The sequence below is a fragment of the Rhinopithecus bieti genome, unplaced genomic scaffold (genome assembly GCF_001698545.2).
Source record: "Rhinopithecus bieti isolate Rb0 unplaced genomic scaffold, ASM169854v2 scaffold_7967, whole genome shotgun sequence".
Taxonomy (NCBI): domain Eukaryota; kingdom Metazoa; phylum Chordata; class Mammalia; order Primates; family Cercopithecidae; genus Rhinopithecus; species Rhinopithecus bieti.
The window spans coordinates 2,724,495-2,738,652 of record NW_016806112.1 but is presented as its reverse complement, the minus strand read 5'-3'; the positions used below and the strand labels follow the sequence as shown (position 1 = coordinate 2,738,652).

The window sequence follows — 14,158 nt, the reverse complement described above, 5'->3', positions numbered from 1 at the left end:
AGAAAATGTTAACAGAGATTCAAATGGCCAATACTACCTTTCAGACACTGTGCTACTTTTTTAAAACATCAAGATATAATTAACATACCATAAAATTTACTGTCTTAAAGTATACAATTCAGTGGGTTTTAGACTATTCACAAGGCTCAGTAACCATCCCTAGTCTAATTCTATTTTTTTTTACTTTTTACTTTTGTTTTTTGTTTTGTTTTGAGATGGAGTTTTTGCTCTTGTCGCCCAGGCTGGAGTGCAATGGCACGATCTCGGCTCACTGCAACCTTTGCCTCCCAGGTTCAAGTGATTGTCTTGCCTTAGCCTCCCGAGTAGCTGGGATTACAGGTGCCCGCCACCACACCCAGCTAATTTTTGTATTTTTAGTAGAGACACAGTCTCGCCATGTTGGCCAGGCTAGTCTTGAACTCCCGACCTTGGGTGATCCACCTGCCTCGGCCTCCCAAAGTGCTGGGATTACAGGCATGAGCCACCGTGCCCGGCCACTGAGAAATGGGTTTTCTAAATCGTGCCAAGCTGTCTTTTCCTTTAAAAATCATAGTATGACACTAAATGGTAGTTGGGAGCTTTGTGTTTTTAAATGCTTCCTTCATGAAATTTAAAGTTACCTGTGTTTTTCCCGAAATCTCCTGACTGTGAAACCCTAAGGCCTGGACCCGGCGCCTTCTGAGTCCAGCCCCTGAATGGTCCATTCTCCTGCCAGGGTCCTGGGTCCTCTCCTTCTTGTGTCACAGGCTACATCTCAGCGAGCCTTTGCCACGTTGGGACTCCAGCTCCCCACAGAGACTCTGGTTAGGACAGCAGCAGCCTCTGTCACATGACATGATGTCTCCAGGCCAGTGAAAATGTTCTCAGTTTAGCAACCTTAAAAATCCAGGCCAGGCCAGGCACAGTGGCTCACACCTGTAATCCCAGCACTTTGGGAGGCCGAGGCAGATGGATCACCTGAGGTCAGGAGTTCGAGACCAACCTGGCCAACATGGTGGAACTCCATCTCTACTAAAACTATAAAAATTAGCTGGGCATGGTGGCACGTGCCTGTAATCCCAGCTACTCAGGAGACTGAGGCATGAGCTTCACTTCAACCCGGAAAGCGGAGGTTGCCGTGACCTGAGATAGCACTCACACTGCACGCCAGCCTGGGTGACAGAGTGAGACTGTCTAAAAAAAGAAAAAAGAAAAAAAATTCCAGGCCTGTGCCTCCAGAATACCCATCTACTCAATGGGCTGATAGGAGAATGTCAGGTTACAGGACCAGATTCCTGGGCTCCACCCCAGACCTGCTAAATCAGCCCCTCTGCTGAGGTTTTCATGTCTCTGGTGATGGAGAGCTCACTTCCTCAGGAAATCCTCCTGTCTTTGCACAGTTTCAGCTCATCCAACTTGTGCCCTGCTGCCCAGAGATAGCCCTACAGGCACTGGGAGGTCAGGGCACAGCCCTCCACAGTTTCCTCAGTGTTGGCCTTTCCTACGAGGAGAAGAGGGACCCTGAGGACAGGCCCTGAAGCATTTTGGCTTCCCTCTTGGCAGCAGAGCCCCATCTTCACCATTAAAACCTTTTTCCTCTTTCGCTTTTTAACTGAGGTATAATATACATACAGTGAAGCTCCTGGTCACCACTCCTATAGAGTAGCTTTTCCTGTTCTTGAATTTCACATAAATGAAATACAATAATGTGCTCTTTTGTGCCTGGTTTCTTTTACCCAGCATTATGTCTATGAGCTGCATTCATTTTGTTGTGTATAACTGAGGTTTGTTTTTTTGCGGTGCTGTATAGTATCCCACTGTGTGAACAGACTGCGGTTTATCAATTGATCCAACATTTGTTTCCAGTTTTTGCTGTTACAAGCAAAGCCACTCTGCACATTCTTGATTGTGTCTTTTGATGGACAGAAGCACTGATTTGGGCATCTACCTAGGAGCGGAATTGCTGGGTTATAGTGTTGGCAGTGTTTGGCCATGGTAGAAACCAGCCAGTGGTCTTCCAAAGTAGTTGTACCATTTTACCTTCTCATCAGCAAAGCATGGACATTCCAGGTGCTCCACACATCACCGACCTTGTTTTTCTTCCACTTTGGTTTTTTTGTCTTTAAGCATTCAGATGGGTACATAGTTGTATCTCATTGTGTTGTTTTTGGTTTTGTTTTTTGTTTTGAGACAGAGTCTTACTCACTCTGTTGCACAGGCTGGAGTGCAGTGGCATGATCTTGGCTCACTGCAGCCTCCACCTCCTGGGTTCAAGGGTTTCTTCTGCCTCAGCCTCCTGAATAGCTGGGATGACAGGCGTGCACCACCATGTCTGGCTAATTTTTGTGTTTTTAATAGAGATGGGGTTTCACCATGTTAGCCAGGCTGGTCTCAAACTCCTGACCTCAGGTAATTCACACACCTCGGCCCCCCAAAGTGGTGGATTTACAGGCATGAGCCACTGCGCCTGGCCACTTAAGTGTTTTAATTTGCCATTCCCTGATGAGTAATGAGAAAAGTAGCCTTGCTTCATGTGCTTATTGGCCACTAGGATATTCTCTTTTGTGAAGTGCCTGTTCAAGGCTTTTTTGCTCACTTGAGTAAGGGGGTAGTTTGTCTCTTACATATTGATTTACAGAAGCTTTGAAATATATTCTGTAAAGAGTCCATTGTCAGGTGTATGTGTTGGGATGATTTTCTCCCAGTCTGTAGCTTGCCTTTTAACTCTGAATGGTATGGTTTGATGAACGGAAGTTCCTAGTTTTAATGCCTTACACACATTTCGTTTTTGGTTAGTGCCTTTTCCATCCTGTTTAAGAGATCTCAGCCAACCCCGAGTCTGGATGGGCTAACTGGTGGTGGCCACAGGCAAGACTAAGTGCTCGGTTTCTGGAGCCTGAGGGTCTGGGTTTGAACTAATTCCTGCCACTCTTATGCAAACTGGGCCTCAGTTTCTCCATCTGCAAAATGGAGATGCCGCCTCATAGCACTGTTGGGAACATGGATGAGCTGACACATGTAAGATCTTGGTTAACCTCCACAGTGATGGTTTTTTCACTGTTCAGAGCCTGATCCTGATTGTTGTGGATTCAAACAGTTCCCTTAAAGGACATGTAGTCAGCAGCTTCCCCCAGCCGGGCCGAGGCATCCCCTTCCCCTGGGCAGCTGGCAGAAACACCAGCCCCCAGCTCTCCAGCCCCATCCTGATTTTTTTTTTTTTTTTTTTTTTTGAGATGAATCTCACTCTTGCCCAGGCTGGAGTGCAGTGGCATGATCTTGGCTCACTGCCACCTCTGCCTCCTGGGTTCAAGTGATTCTCCTGCCTTAGCCTCCCGAGTAACCGGAATTACAGGTGCCCGCCACCACACTCAGCTAATTTTTGCAGTTTTAGTAGACACAGGGTTTCACCATGTTGGCCAAGCTGGTCTCAAACTCCTGGCCCCAGGTGATCCACCCACCTTGGCCTCCCAGAGTGCTAGGATTACAGGCGTGAGCCGTGGCGCCCAGCCTCCCAGCCTGATTCTTGGTCTCGGTGGGTCTAGGGAATCTCCTTCAAGTCCCCAGCACCCCAGGTGTTTAGTGTCCTGCTAGCATGGGAACCTCTAATCTGATCCACCTGCTCATCTGTCAGAGGAAGGCACAGGCCCAGAGAGGGAGAGGGCTGCTCAGAGACCAAGGCGCAGTCTCTCCCCTGCCCCTGCGTGCCCTCCCTCCAGCCTCACCTCTGTGCCCTGCCCCTGCCCTACATGAAGTGTAAGCAGCCCCCCTTGCTGTATTGCAGTGGGGACACCCTACTACATGTCACCGGAGAGGATCCATGAGAACGGCTACAACTTCAAGTCCGACATCTGGTCCCTGGGCTGTCTGCTGTACGAGGTGAGTCTCTGCCTGCGGCTCAGCAGCATTTGGTGAGACATGTGTGGGGGGGTGCCCAGTTAGGGCAGGGCTCACCCTACCAGCTCAGGTTGGAACCCAGGAATGTCACGTCTGCCTGAGGCATCGGTACCACCAGGGCCCTGTCCTTCACCCTCCTCAGCCCACGTGGGGCCTGGTCTGCAGGGTCAGGCTGGCGGAGGCTGTTGGGGGTGATGGCAGTGGGTGGGGTCTGGGAAGGGAAGACAGGGGAGAACAGGCCGGCACCTGACCCCCAGCTGCCCCTGCCCGTCACCCTGGTGATCACATTAACACGCCAGTGACTGTGTTCATCATTTATTAAGGGTCAGTCCCATGCAGGGCACCAGGGTCAGGAGAGGAGTCAGACTTGCCTCATGCCCCTGAATCACTCTCCACGGACAGGTGGCCACCCCCTCCAGGCCCAGAAATGTGGGTCTCCCTGAAGACCACCACATCTCCCCTGACCTGTGAAATGGAGCTAGGGGATGGCCACTTCAGACCTGGTGGCCTGTCTGGACGAAGGGACAGGAACAGTTTTGAGTTCTGGTGGGCCCAGACGTGAAACAATAAGAATAAACGGAAGCCCCCCACCCATTTTGTCCAGCCACACTGGGGCCCCAGGTGACGAGGGGTGTGGGGAGCATGAATCACTCTTGGCCATGAAGTTCTTGCAGCCACCGGCAGGAGGGAGGCCTAAACCCTCTGGTGTCCAGGTTGGCAGCCACACAAGCTGCCCCCTGCCCCTAGACCACCAAAGGCTGGGCCGCTCTGGGATTCCATCCACCTGGCTGAGCCCCTCCGCATCTGAGAACAGGAGTACCTGTCTTTCATTGTCCTAGTCCTGATAAATGACAGACAAGAAAGGGCTCTGGAAACCCCCCAGGCTATTAGACACCAAGCCTTGGTTTTACAGTCGGAACCCTGAGTGTTTTTCTGCTTTCCCTGGAGCTGACTTGAGCAGCCGTGGGGTCTGGCTTGGAGCTGACGCACTGGAAGAAGCTCGGTCCCGGCTGCTGTGGCCAGTGACAGTCCACAGCAGTGATGCTCAGGACAGCATGTCCAGGGCCTGCCTCGAGTGCTGAGCAGTTGTCCGCAGAGCCTGATTGCTCTGTCCCCTGGGGACCGTCGACTCCGAGGCTGACCTCACAGCCCTTGTGCGTGAACTTGAGGGCGACGCTGCCCGCTGCTGGGCCACGTGAGGCCCGTGGAAGCTCTCGTGGCCGGGGTCTCGTGGGCAGGGTCTTCTGGTGGTGAGATTTCCCCTCCCCACATTACAGATTGAGACTATGAGATCCAAACTCTGATCTGTTTGCAGGGCTTAAACTTCACAGAATCTTTCTTTTGTTTTTTTGAGACAGAGTCTCACTCTGTCACCCAGGCCGGAGTGCAGTGGCAGTCTCAGCTCACTGCAACCTCCACCTCCCAGCTTCAAGTGATTCTCCTGCCTTAACCTCCCAAGTAGCCGGGACTACAGGTGCCCCCCACCTGGCAAATTTTTGTATTTTTTGGTAGAGACGGGGTTTCACCATGTTAGCCAGGCTGGCAGCCAGTGACCTGCTATTGTAAGAACACATATTTCATTTTAACAGACTGGCTGGACGTGTGGTCCTTGTGGAACTGGTGCTTGGGACCCCTTCTCCAGGGGCTCAGCAGATGCGGGTGACAAGAGAGTGGGACCCCTTCTCCCGGGGCTCAGCAGATGTGGGTGATAAGAGGGTCTGTGGGTGAGTCTGGCCCTGACAGAGCTGGGAAGCAGGCCGGGTGCTCTTTCCAGGACTCCACAGGGCATCAGTCACAGAGGAGCTCTTTGAATGAGGACCTAGCTGGATCAGCTGTGGAGTGTGTGCAGTGGAGGGGGGAGGGCCCTGCAGGTGAAAGGGGGACAAGCCATTTGTCCTCCCTGCCTCCCTGTCTCTCCACAGCCCAGCTCCTGGGTGGGCTGGAGTGGTGGCGGGTGTTGAGCAGGGTATGTGGGTGGGCTCGGGGGAGGGCAGTGGATGTAGGAGAGAATTTGGAGGGAAGTCAGTGTCTTTAGCCACAGGAGACAAGACATGTAAGTCCAAACTCTTCTGAGACAGGAAGAAACCTGCTGGTGTTGGCCCCGTGTGCCTGCACATTCCGAACAGCCCCGGGGAGGGTGCGTGCCTGTTATTTTGTGGAGATGACGGTAAATCCAGGTGGAGAAAGCCCCGGCTGAGGAGAGTTGCTGAGTGGTGTGGAGCCACCGTGCTGCTGGCGTGTGTCCCCCAGGAGGAGTCGTGAGTCCCAGTCTCTCCGGGACTCCTCTAAGTACAGGCACTTACGCAGGTGGCCACTCTGGCCACCAAGGTCGCTGAGGCTAGCAGTAGAATCACGCCCATGTCACCTGCTAACCTGGCTGTCCCTGGGCTCAGGGCTTCAGGGTCACCGCCCTGCCCCCACCTGCTGTAGGGTCTCAGGAGGGGATGCAGACCCACCTGTAAGTGGGCATCATCCACCCAGTGTCAGATCCCGAGGGGCAGAGACAGGTGTTCTGGGTTTCCCAAGGCCCGGGCAAATGCCCGCAGCGTAGTGGACGGCCAGGGAGCACAATTTTGAATGAGAGCACATGTCTGTGTGTAGGCAGCTCGCTTACCAACTCACTCTCATCCAAATCCCAGCTCCAGGGCCCACCCACGGAAGGATCCGGGCAAGTCAGCCCCTCCCAGGTGGGCTCCAGGTATCCCATATGTAGAATGAGATCCCAGCCCACCTTGTCATAGTGAGGAAGGAATGAGGCCCTGGGGGTGAGGCGCCCGAGTCAGAGAAGGCCCTGAGGCCTGTCCACCAGCCGCAGGCCAAGCACGGGCACTTCTGCCCGCCTCTGGCCTGAGGCTTCTGCAGCTTGCCACATTTCCCTTTTTGCTTTGGCCAGCGGGAAGCCAAAGTGCAGCCCAGCCTCAGTCCCCGGGGAGGCTCCGCTTCGTCCTCCTTTCCTCATGTGTCTCGCCCTGGGTCAGATGGCTTTTGTTTCTTTTTCCATTCTGCTTTGTGTTTTTGTAAGCTGCTTCCCGTCTCCCATGAACCATGGGAGTCTCCATACATAAACACACACAGCATATGAACACACACACAGGCTGGCCAGGCTCTCAGAGCTGTGCCCACCTCCCCGGGGTTGGGGTTGGGCTGGGGCTGGGAGGCCGGCAGCTGGCTCCCTCTGCCTGTGCCAGGCCCTCCACTTGAGAACCAGCCCTGCAGTTCCCAGCCCCGTTCCCTGCCTACGTCTTTGTCTCGGCTCTGCAGAGGCAGACACAGCCCATCGTGTGCCAGGCCTCACTGGATTCTGGGTCGGGCAGTCCTCCTCCGAGTCCTCGTTTGTGGGCACCTAGATGTGCATTTCACGAGGCAGCCCCGCCTTCATGGCTCCCTGGCACTGAGGCCCGGGTTCCACCGAGCTGACTCATTTGTTGGAGTAAGTGGGGCTGTGCGGCTCGCAGCTGCGGGGGGACAGACCACAGCCGGGGCCGGGGGGGAGCGGCGAGGGGACAGATTGCAGCCGTCCAGGGCTTTGTGGTGTGGGGGATGGATCGCAGCTGGAGAGGGGGTCGGTGGCGGGGGGGACAGATACCAATCTATGGGTGGATACCAGTCAGCAGTGGGAAGTGAATGAAACACAGCAGTCGAGCCCGGAGGGGATTGGCGTCCTCAGGGCGGCAGGCGCTGACCTAACCCTAGCAGCCCCGGCCTCACACAGCAGCAGGCTGGTGTGGCCACCCATGGCCAGCCCGTCCAAGGGTGACGGGGCAGGGGCTCTGTGCCAGGTGACCCCCCTCCACTCCTGCAGCCCCGAAAGGGGAAGGGGAAGAAGAAGGAGAAGGCGAAGCAGGCATTTCCCCAGCAGACAGGGAGGGGAGCCACATCTGAGCCCACGGCCATGTAATTGGAAAGAGGCCTCCTGCAGTCATGCCCGGAGCCTCCCACCCCCACAGCCTGTGGTGTCTTCCAGGGCCGCCAGCCTGAAGAGCTGTGTCAAAGTCCCCCACCCTCTCCGGACTACAGCTGAGGATCCTGCACAGGGCACATACCCAGGTCACCTGGGTCCTGGTGACAAACACCGCCAGAGAAAACCTGCCCTTCCCCCAGCCCCAGCACGGCCTGGAAGGCTCAAAAGCCCCTGTGCTCGTCCCTGTGGCTGCAGTGACAGATGTCACCACGCTGATGGCTTCAAGCAACATAAGTTTACTCTGTTAGATCTCGTGGATTCTGGAGGCCAGATGTCCAAAATCAGTCTCGCTGGGCTAAGTCAGGGTGTCAGCAGGCAGGCGCCTTCTAGAGGTTCTGGGGGTGAATCTGTTTCCTTGTGTTTTCCATGGAAAATGGAGAGGCCACCCGCGGTCCTCGGCCCCCGCCTTGTGTCACCACAGCCTCTGGTGTGCGTCAGCCTGGCGTCTTCCCCTCTTCCGTGCCCTTCTCCCTTAGGCTTCCTCTCATGAGGGTTCTTGTGGCTACGTTGGGGCCCACCTGGATAATGCCCCCATCTCAGGAGCCAACATTTCATCACACCTGCAAAATCCTGTTTGCCCTATAAAGTGTCATTGACAAGTCCCAAAAATTCAGTGATGGACGTCTTCGGGGCCCATCATTGAGTACCCCATACTCTCTCTCAAACTTGGGCATCAGCTATTACCGAGGACCTCCTGCGGCCACCGGAGTTGCTGGCACTGACCCCAGCTAGTGGGAGCCACCACAAAGCCCTGCACCTGGCCCCGGATGGGGCCCCAGCAGAGTCTGTTGAAGAGGCTGGAATCAGGAGCGCTGGCCCGAACATGGAGTGAATCGTAAGACTCGCAGGCCAGGTGGTGGGGAGCCCCCGGTGGGAGCTGGGAGCAGCAATGCCCGAGCTTGGGATATGGGAAGGCCGGGCTCTGTTCTCATTACCCAGATACCCATGGAGGTGCCCAGTGGGCTGCCCGCTCTGCAGGACTGATTTTTACCTATGTGGGAGCTCAGCTGCAAGTACAGAGCTAGAGGAATTGACTCGTTCAGTGCCAGTCCCAGGATCCTCATGGGGGGCATCCTTGCAGCAGCCTTGAGGTGCCCAGCTGGGACTGAGACCCAGGGAGACAGCGGACTCAACGGGAAGATCCGCGGAGCCTTGGCTGAGACGCTGCTTTGGAATCCTGCTCGGATGGTGGAGTGGCCTGGACACCCCTCCGTGGTGGAGGAGCAGGGCTGCAGACCTCCAGGTCTCCAGTCACCCTTCAGTCTGGGACATGGTCAAGAGACACTGGGTGACGAGATGGGTGTCTGAGGCCCTGACAGGCAGGAGTCAGATCCCCCTTGTCCCTCTGACATCTCAGATCACACACCAGCTTCTCTCGGCCCTGCCGGTGGGGGCCAGGGCCCACCCGCCCCCTTTTCCTCGGCTATGTGTCACCCTGATAACACCAGAGAGAAGAGCTTGGCGTTTGAGGAGCAGCGCTGAGAGCCATGGCTTCGGCAGTTCTAACGAGGCCCCAGACAGTGTGTCCTCTGTTTCGACCAGTCAGAGGCTGGGTGGTCACTGGTAGAAGGAGATCTCGCCGTCCAGGGTAATCGTTCTAATCCCCGCAGCCCAGAGCTTCCTTCACAGCCCGTCGCCCTGATGAGGGTGGAAGGCCCGTGGCCGGCAGCAGAGTGGGGGCAGGCTGGGGCGGATGGAGGAGGCCTGTTCCTGGGGAAGGCCGAGAGGGGTCCTCTGGCATAGCTCACTGCTGACCCCATTCAAAAGGCTTTTCTGAAACAATGTGGGGAAAGTGCTGGAAAGAGCACAGACATGATCTGAAGTGGATGCCAGCTTGGGGACTCAGTGCTCCCCCTCAGTGTTCTGGGGCCTTTGGAGTTCCCAGCAGCGGGGTTTATAAAATTCAGATCAAATGGGCGTGATCTGAAGTTGAAGGTTGGCCGATTCCTCTGGGGTCAGCCACATGAAAAACTAGGGCCTGCGTTCACTGGACCAACACTCAAAATGTCCCTTCTGTGCTGCACCGTAACGGTGCCCAAGAAAATCCACCTTAATCCTCCAGCTGCAACTCGGGGGCACCCAGGTCACCCCAGGTGACTATCCTGGAGTCTCAGCTGCTCTGTTATGGCATCAGTTGTCCTTTGGAAATGCTTGATTAACCCTTTGCACCAGAGAGTCTTGTTTTAATTCCTGGACATGCGTCACCTGGGTGGCACATTTGGCAGACTCCCAGCTGCTCCTGGTCAGGTCAGCAGACCCCAAAATGGCAGGGCCTCTGCATCCTCACACTTCCCCTGCCTGGCCAGACCCTCCCTGCAGCCCTCCTCCAGGGGTGGGTTTCAGGGTCCACATGGGTTCCCAGCCCTTCTCCGAGGGGCCCAAGCTCCCAGCCAGTGGGAAGACAGAGGTGATGCCGTCCCTAGACACCCACATGAAGGCACTTGGCCTGGCCTGGGCTCCTGGTCCCGAGGGTGCTGAACCTGGGGCTGAGGAAAGCCCACAGTCTCCAGGCTGCACTCAGTAGCTTCCCCAAAGGCCACCTGCAAACCCAAGGATGGTGCCAGGCTCTGAAGCTCCTCCACGCCCTCCTGGAGGAGGCAGGCCCTTGGGGTCACCAGACCTGTTCATGGATGAACAGAGAATGGGGCAAGACCAGGAAACCCTCATGGGCACCCTCAAACCCTGCTACCAAGGACTCCTCCTCGCTCAGCCTCTGGGGTGCAAGGACAAGCGACAGTTCCCCAGGGATCCCAGGGCCCCTCGGTAGGAGCCCAGGAGCCCTTGGCCAAGGAGCCAGAGCAGGGTGGCCCTGGCAGCCCGGCCCCTCCGAGGGGGAACCGGGGCCAAACAGGCGGGTACTTGCCTGACAGCACTTCACTAGCCGGAGGCACTGGGCCTCAGGGGGCGGTCTAGGGGGCAGTCAGCCATAGTGAGCTGGAGTGACCAGAAGCACTTTCCCATTATGGGTTCATAATAGGGGGGCCAGCGGGTGCCACACTGGGCTACTGCACCACCACCTCAGGGCCACTGTGGCCCCTGTGAGTGCTCTGAGTGGCAGGGTAGAGCAGCCTGGCAGCACCCTGACAGCTGGGAACTCACAGGGGGCCACCGCCCCACAGGCCTTTTGCTCCCCCGTGGCCGGCCTTCAGGGCAGAACCAGTGCCGCAGGCCTCACCTCATCAAAGGTGGTCATGGCCCTGCTGGTGGTGCCTCCTCCATGTACCAGCCCAAGCCTCGCCACAGGCCTGCGGGTGAGGCCGTTGTACAAATGAGGAAACTGAAGTCCAGACACGCAGCAAGTGCAGAGCTGGGGTCGGGACAGAGCTGGGGCTGGCTGTGGAGCCAGGCGCTTCCCTCCCACCTAAAGGTTCCCTGGAACAAGCTGCTGCGCCCTTCCATCCAGGGGCAGGAGGCTGCCTCCCTCCCTCCTGAACCCCCGTTCCCCTTGCCCTGATATCAGCAGCTGGCTTCCACAGGCAGTAGCTCTGCCAGGGGCTGGCGAGAACAGCCACAGTGAAATGCCTCACCCTTCTCGGGCCCACCCCACCCCAAAATGTCAGTCCATAGGTAAGGAAAGTTCCCTGAATGTGTGAGGCACAGAGACATGCCCCTACGGGCATCTTGGAAATCGCGTTTTATGGAAGTAAGACCATTAAAACGTATGCGTGCACTTGGGAACCTGCCGCACGGAGCCTGGGTCCCCCGGGCTGAGGTGGGAGCAAGGTGAGAATTGGCTCGCAGCGTCCAGCTGCCCTTCTTTATTGCCTTTAAAGTTTTGTCACTGAAACCCTCATGCCCACTTAATCCGGTGATAGAACCAGGATGGTGTTGCGCCTGCTCCTCTGTTGAACCCCCAGCTCAGCGATTCGGAGGAGAAGTTCTGCTGGACTCGCTGCGGTCAGGACCAGAGAAAGCCCATGCCCCAATCTGGAGCAGCCTCCTCTCCAGTCCTTCCGAGCCTTGAGGCCGAAAGCTCATCTTCGTTGTCCCCCTCCCTTGCAGATGGCAGCCCTCCAGAGCCCCTTCTACGGAGATAAGATGAATCTCTTCTCCCTGTGCCAGAAGATCGAGCAGTGTGACTACCCCCCGCTCCCCGGGGAGCACTACTCTGAGAAGGTGAGTTTGCAGGAGCTGGAGGCCTCGCAAGCCCCGGGAGGCCACCGAAGCTTATGAAGGCCGCCCCAAAACACCGTAGCTGTGGGGCTGAGGTTAGGCTCACTCTACACGGTGCAGAAAGGGAGCTTTCTGGAAAAGTGACTTGGAGAGGGGAAAGTAGGTGATTGCACTGAAGAAGGGGTTTCACCATGCAGCTCCAGTGTGGGACCCCCAGGTAGGAACCAGTGGGATGTGGCCCTTGGCACACCTCCACCTGTTCAGCTCCCAACTCGGTGCTCCAGTGGGAGGCCCACTGCTGCAGGTCCCCAGGACAGGGTCTGTGCCGTGCCAGACATGGGAGCAGATACAGGGGCAGGATGCAGCAGGCCTGGCGTCCCCATACTGCTGATGGTGGCCACTCTGCTCCCATGACAGGAAACTACAGCAGGGGGACTGGTCAGTTTCCTCCTTATGATATGACAGACTTAACACCCTGGGCTGCTACTGTCAACATTTTACACTGGCTGCTGGGGCCGTGGACACAGGCTCCGATGGGTCTGGCATGGGGCTGTGCCAGGTACTAGGAATGTGTGAGTATCTTCTTCCTCGGCTCCATCACCTTGAAGATGGGACTAATAGATAATCTCCTTGGTGGATAATCGTGAGGAAGAAAGGACAGGTTTCTTGGCATAGCAGGGTCAGCAGGGTCAAAAGTAGACACATGTTCACACACTCTCTGCACTGTTCCTAGGTGAGTCACATAACCTCCCTGAGTCAGTTTCTTCACCTATACAATGGGGATAATATTAAATCTTCCACATAGGATTAGCATAAGGATTAAGGTAAGGCACCAGGCTAACACTGCCACCACCATCGAAAGTGGCCAATGGACGGCGCCTGGCTCAGTCGGTGACTCAGTGCTCACTAAATGTCCTATGACCCTTATTTCTGTTCAAGGTCAATGCTAGTGAGTGAGTCTGGGGCCTCCTTGGGCCCACCCCATAGGACCATAGGCCATCACCTCACGATAATAGTAACAGCTCATGTTCAGACTTCCTGAGTTGAATCTTCCCCTCCCCCGTTTACCAATAAGGAAGAGACAGACACAGTCAAGTTAAAAAGACCAGTGAGGCAGGATCTGAACCCAGACGCCCAGCCACGGAACCATCCTGCTGCTTGATGGCATGTCTCTTTGGTGGCCCATCAGTTAGCTGGGGTGAGGCTCTGGAAGGAGCGCCCTTGCCCCGGCCAAGCTGCACAGGGCAGGTCCTGAGTGCTCCGCGCCTGTGTCCGGGCAGGAGGCTCCTCGCGGGGCGCCTGTGCTGAGCCTCTCTCTGCTGCTCGCTGGCGTTGCAGACTCCAGGGCTAGAGGAGCTCGAGTGTCGGGTGCTGCACAGTGCCCTTCCTCTCCTGGCTCCCAAGTTCTGACCTGCACCTTTGGAAGAAGTGTTTCTGCTCCCAGTGGGAGGAAAAACAAGTTGCATCTCTTTACAAAGCTGCCATTTGCTTTTTCCTTTATCGTCTTCTGAATGCGGACTTGTGTACCAAGCCGTGCAACTGGAGCTGATGACCACTCTGCTTTGGCCGTCAGTCTAGAAATGGGAGCTGCCCTCTCTGCTTCGGTTATGAGGCTGAAGTGAGCACTGAAGCCCCCATCCCAAGTGAGCCCTTTCCTGGCCACGAGCCCTCACTCCCCGGAGCACTGGCTCTCTCTGGGCCCATGTTTGGGGTGAGAGGTAGTGCTCAGGAGCCCCTCAGCACACCCTATTTTTAAAGTTATATCATATCGCCACTTAGAAATGAACATAAGACTTGATTATTTTTGTTTCTCTTGAATTCTGAAAATTTCAGACATGCACTTATTGCCAACTGTGCGTTTACGTCATAAATGAGTTTGAGTCACAGACACTTCACCTGAATCTGGTTTTCTTGGGTATTTTAACCTGTCAGAGACCAACCACAGGTACCTCCCCCGAATACTGTAAGGTTCAGAAAACAGCAGTCCATCCATAGGCCACCTCAGACGCCAGGAGTGGCCTAGCAGGCTGCAGGCCCCGTGTCACCCGGGCTTCTCGGTTGGAAGGCATGCACACAGGTGGGAGGGATACCCTAAGGCTCTGCGGCCCAGGGAGAAAATGCCCCATCAGCTGAGAGGAGCCCTAGTCTGCAGGAAGCCCAGGCCCCACCCCTCAGCTTTAAGGAGCCTGCGCAGCAGTAACCCCCCCCCCC

General features: G+C 55.9%; 1 protein-coding gene across 5 annotated transcripts in view; it reads left to right on the top strand.

The window, feature by feature from the left end:
* The window catches only part of NEK6 (NIMA related kinase 6), a 102,873-nt gene that overhangs the window by 79,448 nt on the left and 9,267 nt on the right, over nucleotides 1–14,158 (top strand). For all 5 annotated transcript variants that reach the window (XR_001886148.1, XM_017874786.1, XM_017874788.1 and 2 more), the window contains exons 8-9: nucleotides 3,761–3,855; nucleotides 11,837–11,950. Coding sequence is in view for 4 of the 5 variants with exons in the window: in XM_017874786.1 (XP_017730275.1) it covers nucleotides 3,761–3,855; nucleotides 11,837–11,950 (209 nt within the window). In the remaining variant the exon portion in view is untranslated. The remainder of the gene's footprint in view (nucleotides 1–3,760; nucleotides 3,856–11,836; nucleotides 11,951–14,158) is intronic.